This window comes from Etheostoma cragini, chromosome 8 (assembly GCF_013103735.1).
Source record: "Etheostoma cragini isolate CJK2018 chromosome 8, CSU_Ecrag_1.0, whole genome shotgun sequence".
NCBI classification, from domain to species: Eukaryota; Metazoa; Chordata; class Actinopteri; order Perciformes; family Percidae; genus Etheostoma; species Etheostoma cragini.
Window position 1 is genome coordinate 27,795,090 of NC_048414.1, and position 13,442 is coordinate 27,808,531.

General features: G+C 41.4%; 1 protein-coding gene across 2 annotated transcripts in view; it reads right to left on the reverse strand.

The window, feature by feature from the left end:
* The window catches only part of ntrk3a (neurotrophic tyrosine kinase, receptor, type 3a), a 128,165-nt gene that overhangs the window by 38,646 nt on the left and 76,077 nt on the right, over positions 1–13,442 (reverse strand). For both annotated transcript variants that reach the window (XR_004657649.1, XM_034879274.1), the window contains exon 12: positions 12,923–13,025. Coding sequence is in view for 1 of the 2 variants with exons in the window: in XM_034879274.1 (XP_034735165.1) it covers positions 12,923–13,025 (103 nt within the window). In the remaining variant the exon portion in view is untranslated. The remainder of the gene's footprint in view (positions 1–12,922; positions 13,026–13,442) is intronic.

The window sequence follows — 13,442 nt, forward strand, 5'->3', positions numbered from 1 at the left end:
CTCTACACAATAGCACTGATGAACCAACATTACATCTGGAGGTTAGGCTTAGTGTTCCACACTATAACGTTATTTACTGGAGCCATAGAGGACCAGTTTGGACAAATAGAGTCAGCCTTATTCGAGCAAGGAACAAGCATGCATTAAACACAATGGCCGAGACGCCTGTCAATCATGTACTCTACCGGTCAAACGTTTGGGGTCACTTTCCATTACATTCCATCATAGACACAACACCAGCTTAAACCAGTTGCATTGTTTTTTTTAACCAGGGCAGCAGTTTTCAGATTACATTATGTGCTTACATAATTGCAAAAGGCTTCTTTAATGTTTCCTCAGTTAGATTTTTAAAATGATATCAGGTTAGTAAAAAGAAGGAGCCTTTTGAACATAGGATGAATGGTTGCTGATAATGGACAATGTAGATATTGCGTTAAAGATCAGCCCCCCACTCAGATCAGCTGGTTTTTGGACTATAATGGAGTGGAGTTGGCTTCAGACTCTTGCTTTTTACAAGGAAATTATTTAATAAAACTATTTCAGGATATCTATATTTATTCCCGCAGTTGCATGGCCTTTTTAGTTTACAACGTAAATGTCATTAAAGGTTTTTAAATCTATTTGATCTCACATATACATACATTTTAGCTAGCTAGTCAATTCCAGAACAACAAAAGTCCAGTAACTGCATTGTGTGGACTCTAACATGACTGTTGGAGGAGCACATTTATTTTACGGGTTGACTGACTCTTGATGCAAACATGTCCGCCCAACATCGCATTATGTCCGCCCATTTTATACACAATACTCAACTCTCCTGTTGTGCACTACATATGGGACTCTAGCACTATGTTGGGACCATATTCCTCAGACATTGCCTGGAGTTCATTAGTTGTCAATTGTCAGTTGACGTGGGACGTTGTGAACGTGGGACGTTGTGAACGTGGCGGTATTGTCCTGGTCAGCTGTTTAATTCCCAGTCCAGCCCTGTTGTAATGTGTTGTATGTTTTGTGTTACTGATTTAAAATTCTTTGAACACTGGTGTCGATGCACTGTAGTACTGTAGTACTTGGTAGGCAATTGACTTTGAACTTACCTATCTTTCAATAAATGAGATATGTAATGTACAACAACATAACCTCGTTCCATTATCAGTTCTAAAAAAAAGCATTTATAACAATATACGCTACCGGTCAAAAGTTTGACCGGTACATATAATCAGCAGGATTGTCAAGCCTTTTCTTGTTCACACATGTAAGTTGTAACAGAAACAAACTAACACAAACTAAGAGTTTACTTCCATGTACTGTATGTATGTGGATTTCTGGAGATCCGTTCGGTATAATTCTGTCAGCTTCATTGCAAGCGTCCTGTCTTCACAGCACAGATCTAACCACCATAAAGCACTCCTGTTTGCTTCCAGCCAACCCCCACTGCTGCCATTTCAGTCTGCTGCCACAGAACATCTCCAACCACTCATCATTCTTTCAGCAGCTTTATGTTTCTAATGGAGCATCTGGAGCATATGCATGGAGAATGGGCTGTGTACAATGGATCAACTCCCATCTCAATTCACCCATAAAACCAAGAAGGCTTATTTGATATAATATTTAGGATGATACAAGCCCCTATAAAGTATGATCTTCTATGTGATTGTACCTTCTGTCACGTCTTGCACCAGTGTCAAGTTCAATGTTTTTCGTTTATTCCATTTTTTTCAGTTTGGTTTTCCATCTACCTTTTCCACTGAGTTTATTTTGATACTCATCATCTTGTCTGGTTTCAGGTCTTTCCTGGACTTTATCTGCCTTCACCGCCTGTGTGATTACCTGTCTCCACCCTAAGGTGGTGCACTTGTCTGTCGTTGTCGCCCTTATCTTTTTGGCTTTAACCCCATTTGTCACTCCCTTCAGAGCGAAATGGTTTGCTTACTCTGTGAACAACATTTGAGCGTTTTTCCCAGCAATCTTTCTTTCCTGTTTTCCGGTGTTTGACATTGGCCTGTTCATGGACTTCCCCTGTCTCTGTTAATCCAACTATTATCCCTGACTTTTGTTTCTGCTTCAAATAAAGCTTTTACTTACCGGAGTTGTGCTTTTATGGGTCCATTGCCTCTGTGTGCATGACAAGCTTCTTTAAAATTATTCTGAGGGCTTAAGTGTTTGTTTGTAGAGAAAATAGGCAGAGACGCAGTTGCTTTTAGCGAAAGAAACAAATCGGACACCAAATCCTTTTTTATATGTTTTAAGAGCAAACCTCCAGGCTAGCTAAAAACTGCTAGCATCAATTCAAAAAAAGTCATTCTGAAGAGTGATCAGATATAATCAGCAAAAATCAACTGTATTAAAAATGTATATATAAATATGTGTATTGTCAATTGAAATTACAAACCTGATTCACCCTGAAAGAGACTTTAAGGTAGTGAAGTCCAAATTAAGCTTCCTGAAGCTTTGTGTGAACTATTGAGCCACTAGATGATGGTCTTGGTTTAATGAATAAGGTTCAAGGAATGACAACTCAATGGGCTGTCATCTATTGAAAACAGAACGCCATTTAATGGCTAAGGAAGGAAAGAGAATGCTTCATGAAGCTTCATGATGCATCATTTGGCCAGCACTAACGCTTCTGTTGAGCCGCGCTCCACTCTATTCCTATAGGTGACCTATGCATTCCTATGCATTCAACGTGCATGCGTACATGCATTTCTGATGCTGCGTGTCAGAAAGCTGGCCGATGCCCATCGTTATGCAAATGAATCCGTTGGACGAGACGCGACTAGGCAATAGAAGTAGACGGAAATCTTTCAAATTGACTTTAGTCGATCTGATATGAAGACAGATTCGGCAACTGCATGTCCTATTTCTCATCTAAAATGTTTTCAGAAACACAACTCAGTGAACTATTCCCGTAAAATATACGACCGTATTCCGTCCGATCTGCCATGACAGTGGTTTGAAATTCTCAAGCAGCCAGACCCACGTGACTCATTAATCCAATCAGCTGCGAGTCAGGGGCGGGGAGCATCAACCATGGATGTATGATCTTGCGACACCACGCATCAGTCGTGTCGCAAATATAGATGATGAGCACTGGAAGAGGCCCTGATGCCCCTGGTCTAGAGACGCTGCTGTAGCATCACCCTCTCTCACTGCTGGTAAGGCACCATGAATGGCAAAGTTACCAATGTGGTGGTACACTTTGGATGTATTTTAATGCTACTGAAGAAATCATTTTTTTTATTAAACCCTGGAGCCATGGTTAAAAAAAACAACAGAAATACTCTTTGTAGAGAACAAATGTCTGAGGAGGATATCATCTGAGTGTAATTACAAAAGTCAAGGAATCCCTTTAACTACATACACTGTTAAGCTGCATACAGGCCGGTCCCAAAGCCCATGTTTCATCGAACAAAACAGCTTCATTTGTTTTGGAGCATACACAGAGCTTTCCACTGTAGATGCAAGCCAAGAAATCCTGACACATTGAGTGTTTGCTGCCATTCATTCACACGAGTTATTAGCCAGAGGCTCTATCAAAAGGACAAAACCCTGGTGGGATTTCTATAAGGATCTGGTATGTGCCAGACAGACAGAGAACACAAAATGATTCCACATCCCCTCTCTCTGAACTCTGCTAATGTTCTCCTGAGCCAGTCATGAGGAAAGATGATAACTTTTTATTCTAATTGTAATGAGCCAGTTTCTTTTCCCATAGGCTTTCACTACTGAGAGCAATTACCAATGAGCACTCTATCTGTGTTTGCATGCGTGCATGCATGTGCATGTGTGTGCATGTGTGTGCGCTACATTGCATTAGTGTAACAAAGCAATATTTAAATCAACATTAGAGAAGGAAGGAAGCTAAGAGTGTAATTATGTGTATGTTTGATGGTCCCATTTAAATGGTAATGAACAGTAAGCATGCAGCCTTCCTTAAGGGAATGTGTACACGATAAATACCTACATTCATCTGCTGTGACTCATGTGGACTAGAACTTTATGGGTCACTCTTTATTTCTATTTGTTTTTCTCTCTTGTCAGGTATGGATTTCACTTGCTTAATTACAATTTCAGGAGCAAAATTACCACAGCGGCAAAAATGTACAGACACTGTATACAGGTCTATTATTAGTATGATCATTATTAGTCATCTGAGCACTTGTGCAGCCAAATGAAGGTCCGTGTTGCATTTCTTTAGAAGAATATCTTACCTTCTGTCAGTACACTGCATACTTCTTTTACTCTGAAAAACACTTTGCAAACACTCCAAAAATGCCAATTGCAACAGTAATTATGGCTCAAAGAAATGTAGTAACATCTGCATGATGTTTTTTTATCAACATAATGAGGAGACATTTCCAAAAATGTGTCTTTGATCATGGAGCAAGCATTAGCCACACAGTTTCCCACAATACGAAAGTGCTTCCTGTTGGAGACACACAATTAGTGCTGCTTTGGTAATATTTCTCAACTACTGAAGTCATCAGTGTCTTAATGCGCCGAATCATTTAATCACTTCTTATGCTATTCACTACCAATTGGTAGAGGAGACTGCCAAGCTAATGAGCTGAAAGTCACATAGATTCTGCTTGTCCAATCCTGCTGACATTATATGAACACAGCATCAGAAATCAGCTAGTTTAGATGTTACCATCAAAGCTGGTGGTCGTTTGGTTTAAGCTCTCAATTATCATCCATAATTCCGGAAAAGAGACAAGAGACCTTTACATTAAGCTAAGATCTTAAGTACTAATAAATAGCTTAGCCAATTGCAATTTAAAAGATACATGATAGTTGCCGGAAGTCTGTTCATAGGCAATAGTTTTTCAATCCAGAAATTGTAACAGGTGGTGGTATATCCCTAACCCTCTTGCTTCATTTCATGTCAGATCATCAAAGATGTTTTGTGCCACCAGAACCTGACCACCAGTCTGTCCCTGCATGCCTATATACTCTATACCTTCATTTTGGCAATCAATATTGGACTGCACACTAAACCTGCATACACATTGTAAATAGTCACCTCGTTATCTTTTTAAAAATGTAATCTGGCTGGCCTTGTGTTTCCGTCTTTGCAAATGCAAATGAGCTGGACATGAGTGTAGTATTTGAGAGAGAGGGCTGAAAGCATGAATAATGTGAAGATCCACATTCATGCTTTAGAACTCCATTTTTGTTCAAAATCCACTGAAGAACAGAAAACCGTGATACTGCTGCGTCTGGACTCACTGAGTGGAGTTGATTATGAAACATTACCACATCTGCAGTTTGGATCTGTGAGAGTAGCTCTGCATCACAGAGACACGGTGGTTAAACTGAGCCCCGAGGAATGAACAGCTCGTGATAAAGAGACAGAATATGCTTTGAATTCCAACTATCCAGGATATCAAGTAATAATTATGTCATTAACTTGGCTTAGAAAAACATTCTGATATTCATAGACTACATATTGCATCATCTCAGATTAATTTCCTTTAGAATGAAGAGATATTGGCTTTAGAAGAGATATTGGCATTTTTGTTTTTTCACATTGAATGATAATCAAAAATAAAAGTGGGGAAAACCTAAATCTGTGCAAACCTCAGAGCGGTTGGACCCAGAAACCAGAAAGGGATCCCAGAGATGCAGGCTGAGCCAGCGTCGCTCAGTGTCCGGGTGTGAATAAGTAAAGCAGGCTCTGAAGAGCCCCTTTGCTTTTTAATAAAACACCAGAGCAGATGGTCCTCTGATCTGGGACACGGTCAGAAATAACAGAGTCACGAACGCGTTCTCTTTTCTATTTCATCACTTTCTCCTTCTACACTTCAAACAAGTTCTGGCTAGCGATGTATTCACAATGCAACACGAGTCTTCCCCGATCCAAAGTGGACCCATGGAGAACCCACTCAAACTCGAAAAGCATAAATAAACCATAAAAGGAAACCTGATTTGAAAGGGATTATATCGACACATGGAGCTGAGGAACACAGCAGGACCCTTGAAACCGGATTGGACTGAGTACAATGTGGAGCCAGTCTGAGCTGGTTTTCTCAGATAACATGACCCGACCCAGGGCAACACAGGCTGAGAAAAAGTCAAGATCTCTGGGAAGTTTTGCTCATAATTTAAGTTGAAGTGAAGTGTATTATTGGATGATGTTATTTTACAGCTGCATTTCCATCAGTGAGGAATTAAACTGGGATGATGGGATGCATGCACGGGATTAACAGGAGTTCTGCTGTAGGTATGGATGCATTGATTGGCCCAGATATCAGCCAGAACCCGACAGATGTACTATATGTGATCGGGTCGTTCCCCACTGTGTCTGTTTCATTTTGTTATGAAAGGATGGTGATAATCTATCTTTGTTAATCATTTCTTCACTTTCGTTTACTGCTCTGAACGTAGCAAAGTCTTATTGTGGAAAAATGGATCAGGAGACTGAATACATTCTATTTAGAACGCAGATAGGCTAGTCCAAGTCTTAGTCCAGGTCCTAGTCCAGATGCTAGTCCAGGTCCTAGTCCTGATCCTAGTCTTGGTCCTAGTTGTACAGTGGAAAGATAAATAGCATCTTAGCACGTGGGTTAAAAACTGATTTAGCTGTTCAGGGAATTCATCAGTTTACACAGTACCAACAAACCGTGATGCATAAAGCTCTCGGGAGCCAGCTCCCATGTATGTCCCATTATATTTGTTGTTATTGACTTAAAATCGTGTTAGCATAGCGTTAGCTTTCTGGCTCGCAGCTGTCTGAGCTGAGGAGACTATAAATAGCTCTCGTTGCTAAGCGTGCCAAGTCGCATGTAAGGTCTATCCTATTCCCTGGAGCAGTGACCAACGTTTGCATTGCATAAGAACCTTGTGGGATGGGAATGATTGTTCCAGTAATTAGTCAAACCCTCAGGTGTAACCAAGGAAACAATCATTGACTGAAAAAAAACCTTTAGAGTTTGATTGTGAAACGCATGAAAATATGAAGTTAATGACCTCAGAAAATGTCATTTGGCTATTAACCAAGATGTTAGCGAGTAATTGCCCTTCTAGGTGTCCATTGTCAGGTAATTAATGGACATTGGCCACCTTGTATTCATCCATTAATTCCTGGTAATGCACACCTTGTTGGACATTACCCATACATATCCGCTGCTACTGTCATTAGAAGCGCCCTCTCTCTCTATCTCTGTTTGTTTTCCCAACCAGTCCAGGCACACAGAGAAGTTAGTCTTCAGGGCTTTCTGCCAGAAAGAGTCTATTTTAACCCAAACATGCTTGTTTCCAAAACTTGACCAAGCGGTTCTGTCCTAACAAGATTTCTGGCAGAAACGGATTGCCGTGTCTCTGTGTGCCCGGTCGAGGCAGATGGCCTTCCCCCCAAAGCCGTCAGTCGCTCAACGGTTCTACCCGTTAAAGGGGATTTCTTTTCTTGCCCTCGTTGCTCATGTGGAAATTTTGGGTCTGTGTGTAGACTTGCTCTACATAAAAAAAAGTTTGTGGTAGTGTCACACAAATCAAGACTTCTGTTACTATTTACTTTGATTTAGTTACTGCTCACACAATGAAATGAAAATGTTTATTAATATTTGCTTACCCAACCTCTCAATAAGAAGATAGTGTGCATATGAGTGTGCCTGTCTTAAACACCCCGTGAGAACAGGTCACATATCAGGCTGTCTGACCCTCCTTCTTCTAATTTACACAAGCTGTTAAAGGTCCCGTGGCATGAAGAGTTGACTCATGAGGTTCTTTAACATTAATATGTGTCCCCCAGCCATCCCCCAGCAATCTGGAATCTTCCCCTTATGAGGTCATAAGGGGTAAGGTTACCTCCCTTTTCTCTGCTTTGCGCACCCAGAGAATTTGGCCCACCCATGCGAGAGAGACATCATGGCTTTCAAACAAGCAAAGTGGCAGTTGGTCAAGGCCACACCCCCCCACCCTCCACCTCGTTCTTCCTCAAAGCTACAGACCACGAAATGGCACGCACTAAGGAAAGCTCATTGTGGGACAGGCTCTAGTGGTTGTAATTCTGCACCAAGGCTGGATTTTGGGGAAAAGGCTTCAGTTACAGTATTAAGGGACCACTAAGGTCGATATAAAAGAGACTTCAGATACAGTATTAGGGAACCACTAAGGTCTACATAAAGAGACTTCAGATACAGTATTAGGGACCACTAAGGTCTATGTAAAAGAGACTTCAGATACAGTATTAGGGGACCACTAAGGTCTAGATAAAAGCATCCAAAGAGCACCGTGTCATGGGACCTTTAAATCACTCTCAAGTCTTCTGACCTGGTGCTAATTAGAGACCGGGCCAATTGAAAGTGTTGGTGAAAGGATCAAGATCTTCATGTATGAGACTGTTCCAGGAGTTGAGAGCTTTAGAATGTTTTAATGATGGACTCCTCAGTGTATGCTGGTGTATTCTAATCTTTCTGTGGTATTTCAAGGTCCAGCTTGCCTTTGGCTATGTCCTTAGCTCCTCTGTTTAGCCTCAGGCCAGCTGCTTGCACAGGTCCCACAGAAAAAAAAAAGGCAGTAACATTTCACCCTTTTATAGCCTGGCAATGAGAAGCTGAACCTAAATATGCAACCTGTGCTGGTACGGTGAGTTAAAAAAGACTGTAATTCACATTAAACAATAAGAAGATTTCCAACCCTGAACACACCCAAACTTCTCACCACCTCGCTTCCTTTTCTCCTTTGATTCCCCCCTTTCTTTCTACCACTTTAATTCCCTTCTGTCCATTTCACTGGGTGCTTTATTGCATGAGACTATGATTCAACTCAATGCCCAAAGAAAGCTCTCAAAATGATTCACATTCACTCTGAAAAGGTAATTCCCTCAACAATAGAACAGGGGTGACCCCCCCTTTGTCCTTCTCCTGTCTGTGTCTCTGTCTCTTTTGTCTCTCTGTATCTCTGTCTCTCTGTGTCTGTGTCTTTCTTTACACACACGCTTAGATCGTTAAAAAAGGGCCCGTTGTCTTTTTAATGAAGTCCAAATGATGCTTCATATTTTTTTTTTACACCTAGAGTGCCATGTAGTTCATGAAGCTTCATTTGGCCATCACTAGACATTTCAAATGATAAGAACTCACATGTTTCATCTTAATGCTCTCAATTAAAATCAGTCAAGAAAGTCTAAACCTAAATCTGAGCCTCAGACCCGGAACATAACCAAATGAACTGAAAAGCATTGTATTTTGTAAAAACTTACATGGCTGCAAAGCATACAATACATATGTGACATATTTTCTGTACATGTACTTGCTGATTCACTCTTTTGACTGAGTTTAAGTAGAGATACACCAGCAGAGCCTCATATGTTACTTTCTTCCACTTCAGCTCCAGGAGACAGATAGCATCGTGTCAATAAAGCTTTAAAGAGACAGAGATGGAGAGAGAGACAGACACTGGCAGACAGACAGACATGCATCTCTCTGTCCTCTCTGGATCTAAAAGCGATTACAGTGTAATAAAGATGACAATATTCCTTCTGAGGAGAAAATAGAGATGTAATTTCCTCCTAAAACACAAGAACAGAGAGTATGAGCAGGATTTATGGGGACTTAATGGAATCACCAGATTTTTGCTTGGCTCCGTCTTCTTTAAAAAGCATCCATTCTGAGTGTCTAAGACTCCATATCAACACACTTTATCACTGTGTGCCGCAGGTCAAACGTGTGTGTGTGTGTGTGTGTGTGTGTGTTTGTGTCTGGAAGTGCAAACTCACCCTACAGGCAGTAATGTGGTTGGCTGTAAGGCGGCACTTAATGAACAGATGGATACAATCAACAGATGGTTGATATGGTGTGTGCCCTTAAGACATGGGGTCTGTGTGTGTGTGTGTGTGTGTGTGTGTGTCCTGTCCAAGTCATCATGTCACAGCTTACAGCTGACTATGATGTGGAAATTAGAGAGCAAGTATATTGTGAAACTGGTGTCCATATTTATATTTCTCTTTAGCTGGTATTCAAATTAAGGCCAGTCCCTAAACTAATAGGAGCAGGATATAATAGCTGGTAGGGAATGGAATTAGATGTATTATAATGTATCAAAGTAAATTTAGTAGCATTGGTTCTACAGCAAAGTCATGCTGTATAATATCTCCACTCTACTCTCTTTTGTTTCAAAAGAAATACACACAAATTGAATCTATGTTGAAGCTACCATCAGCAAATACTGCAAATACAGTAAATACATTCAGAGATCTACTTTACGGCTCTTCACCTGTACTTGAAGGGTTGGCGTTCATAGATTCATAACACCATATGAAGACAACATTTCCGCCAGAGAAGAGGCACTCAACAACTGAGTGGTGCGTATTGACATGGAGACAGTGGCCTTCTTTCACTTTCCATACCTAGGTTTCAATATGTATTTGTCAAATGCTTATTTTCTTTAATATATGCAGTGAAAGGTGGAGCTCAAAGGGTCAGTGTGCAATGATTGGAATTGGAATACATTTGACAGAGCAGATTTGCGTCTCAGCTTGTTGGACTCTGCCAACAGAGTTGAGCTGTAAGCCAACAGGATCCATCTACCCATGGGTTCTGGTTCAGAAATGGCCGCACAGTCATTGTAGGGAGGACAAATCTTTGCTACAAAGCGTTGCACAACTTCTCCGAACTCACTGATGTTGCCAAAGCTGGACTGGAACATTTTAAATGGGTCTGAAAAATCTGATCCCAGAGAGTCAAACCTTTGTTCGTCTCTGACCCTGCGATATGCACAATAAAAATACCTGTGGGGATGCACTGTGCCACTGTTGTGTGCATCACCCTGTATAGTGTAATATGACCGGCGCAGACTACAAACAGCAGCATTGCTCTCATTACAGTGTGTGATTGCTGCGCTGGAATTGAGTTCATTCCCACATCAAAACTGAGACATTACACTCATTCAGTGTACTCGTGTAAATGCACCCCCCCCCCCCTGCCAGCAGTGTTTCCCACCACTCATAATAAGGTTATTATATGGCGCACTAGTCTGATTATGCCCCCTTCCATTATTAATTTAGATTTTCCAGAGGGAACATGGTCTGGAAATCTTTTTTCACATACAAACGGTGGAAAGAGTTGTGACTGTATGATTGGATTATGTGTGAAACAGATCATGAGAGTGAAGGTACATTACTATAAGTAAAGGGTTAAATATTATAAGCCTGTTCAAATGGCCAAACAAAGCCTTGGCCACTACGTGAGTATTAAGTGATATCATATATAAAGTTTCTTTGGTTGGAGTGCATGTTCAAATATGAGTCTGTTTTGAGCTTTAAGAACAGATTTTTCACATCTGAAGGTCCGGACCCAGGTTCATTTTTGTTTTCTACATGACATACCTACATCCTGTCGTCATCTCATACATGAGCCGCTTCTCGTGAACGCTTCTCTTAAAACACAACGATGGTCTGCCAGTTTGATCCGGGCCGAGACTACCTCTCTCGCTCGGACTGTTTGGTCTAGGGTTAGGGTTAGGGGAGGTTTCCCACAACTTATTTCGGATTAAACTGAAAACTCCCAACATTTTGACAAAACAATGTAGGTGTAATTGCCCCCTAAGAACAATTGGCCACTTTGCCCAATTGGGCACCACCTTTAGAGAAGTCCATGCAGTAGATCATAGTTAAAGCATAAATAGTCTATATCAACAACGTTTCATTTCTGGGATTGTTCAGGTGCGGAAATTCTTGATGTCCGTCCCCTTCCTCTTTCTTTGTGTTGGGGTTCTAACCTCTGGTGGATCCCTGAGGACTATGGTTACCTGGTCCTCAGATCTCTGCTGGGTAAATCCAGACAGCTAGCTAGACTATATGCCAATCTGAGGACTATGGTTACCTGGTCCTCAGATCTCTGCAGGGTAAATCAAGAAAGCTAGCTAGACTATATGCCAATCTGAGTTTTCTAACTTTTGAACGCACATGTGTTCCGCCAAAACGAGTTCCTTCCTGAGACTATATTGTTCCTTGTGTCTATGTAAGGTGTCACTTAGGTGTGTGTCTAAGGTATTTAAGCCTGAACTGCAGAAGGAAATTTTTCCTCCCGTAAAAAGTGAATGCAAACTGACTGCTGCTTGCAGAGAGAAGCTGACTCACCACACTGGATCTTTATCACTCTCATCCCTCTGGATCAGCTGATATGAGTCATCACAGAGGAGTCGGGCGCTTGGGGCATTTTACACTCAAAAATCTCTGAGATTTAAAGTCGACACTCATGTCTAGCTGCCAGCAGAGGTAACACCAGCCAGCTGACCTCCAGCTGCTCAGCAAACTGCATTTCACTGGAGTATGTAGAGATTTACCTTATTATATTGATTGATTGATTGGTTGAATATACATACGTATATGTATATATATTTATATATATATATATATATATATATAGCTAGTAAGTGTGCATGGGAGTTAAGATTTTGTTGTATATGTGAGCAGTGTTTCTTTTCTCAGGATACAGATACAGTAGTAAGCTGTGATGTTATACATTATAACAAGACTTGTGAATAAGGAACAACACCCAAAACCAAACAGGTCGAGCAAAAGCTGTACAGCTCCTCTAACAGATGTCAATTCACCCGGCTCACGGCAACACAACAAGACAAACAACTCAAGCCTGGACATGTAGATGTGCACCTGTGTGTGCTTGGTCAGAAGATAACACGCCCAACTCGGATCTATGCAACACTGACTTCAGTTGTGCTAAAATCCTGAAAACAGTGTTATCTATATTAAGCTTAGACGGGTGTAAGAGCTCGGACACTACTATGAACACTACAGAGACACTAGCAAAGCTGACAGTGTCAGTCTATCTATCCATGAGTACGGTCCTGACCTTCATACCCGTCACACCTTTGATCTTCGTACCAGAGTCACACACTGTGAGTTTAATCAAAGACATCTTCAGAAGGACAAAACAGAAATAGAATAGAATAGAAACACACTTACCTTTCATGCCAAACTTTGAGCGTCGTCCATATTTGTTGACGAGAAGGAAGAGAACGACCAGCATTACACAGGCAAACCCTGCAAGCCCGACTGCTATGGAGACCTGCACACAAGGAGGGGGGGGTTGTTTTAGCTCAGTTTTCATATAAAGTTAGCTGTGAATGTGCCGTCCCCAGAAGGTAACACTATCAGGCCTACATTTTTCATTGGACACAATGTTGTCCCCAGAGGATAAACCTCTGTTTGCTTTAGACACCCACAGGTCAAATAGTCCATTTGAACAAAAGATATTTTATCATCCATGAAATGGGATTTGAAGTCCAGTGTATTAGCAAAACTGTCGCTGAGACCGTTTGCGAGCAGCAACTCAGTCCTTAGGCACTTGGCTTTGGGACTGGAGGGTTACCGGTGCAAATCCAGAGCAGACCATTCGGAACGGAGTGTGGCATGGTAGCCGCAGCGGTGCCAGTTCACCCCTGGGCTGCTGAGCTGCCCCGGAGAAAGGCACCATATTCCCAAC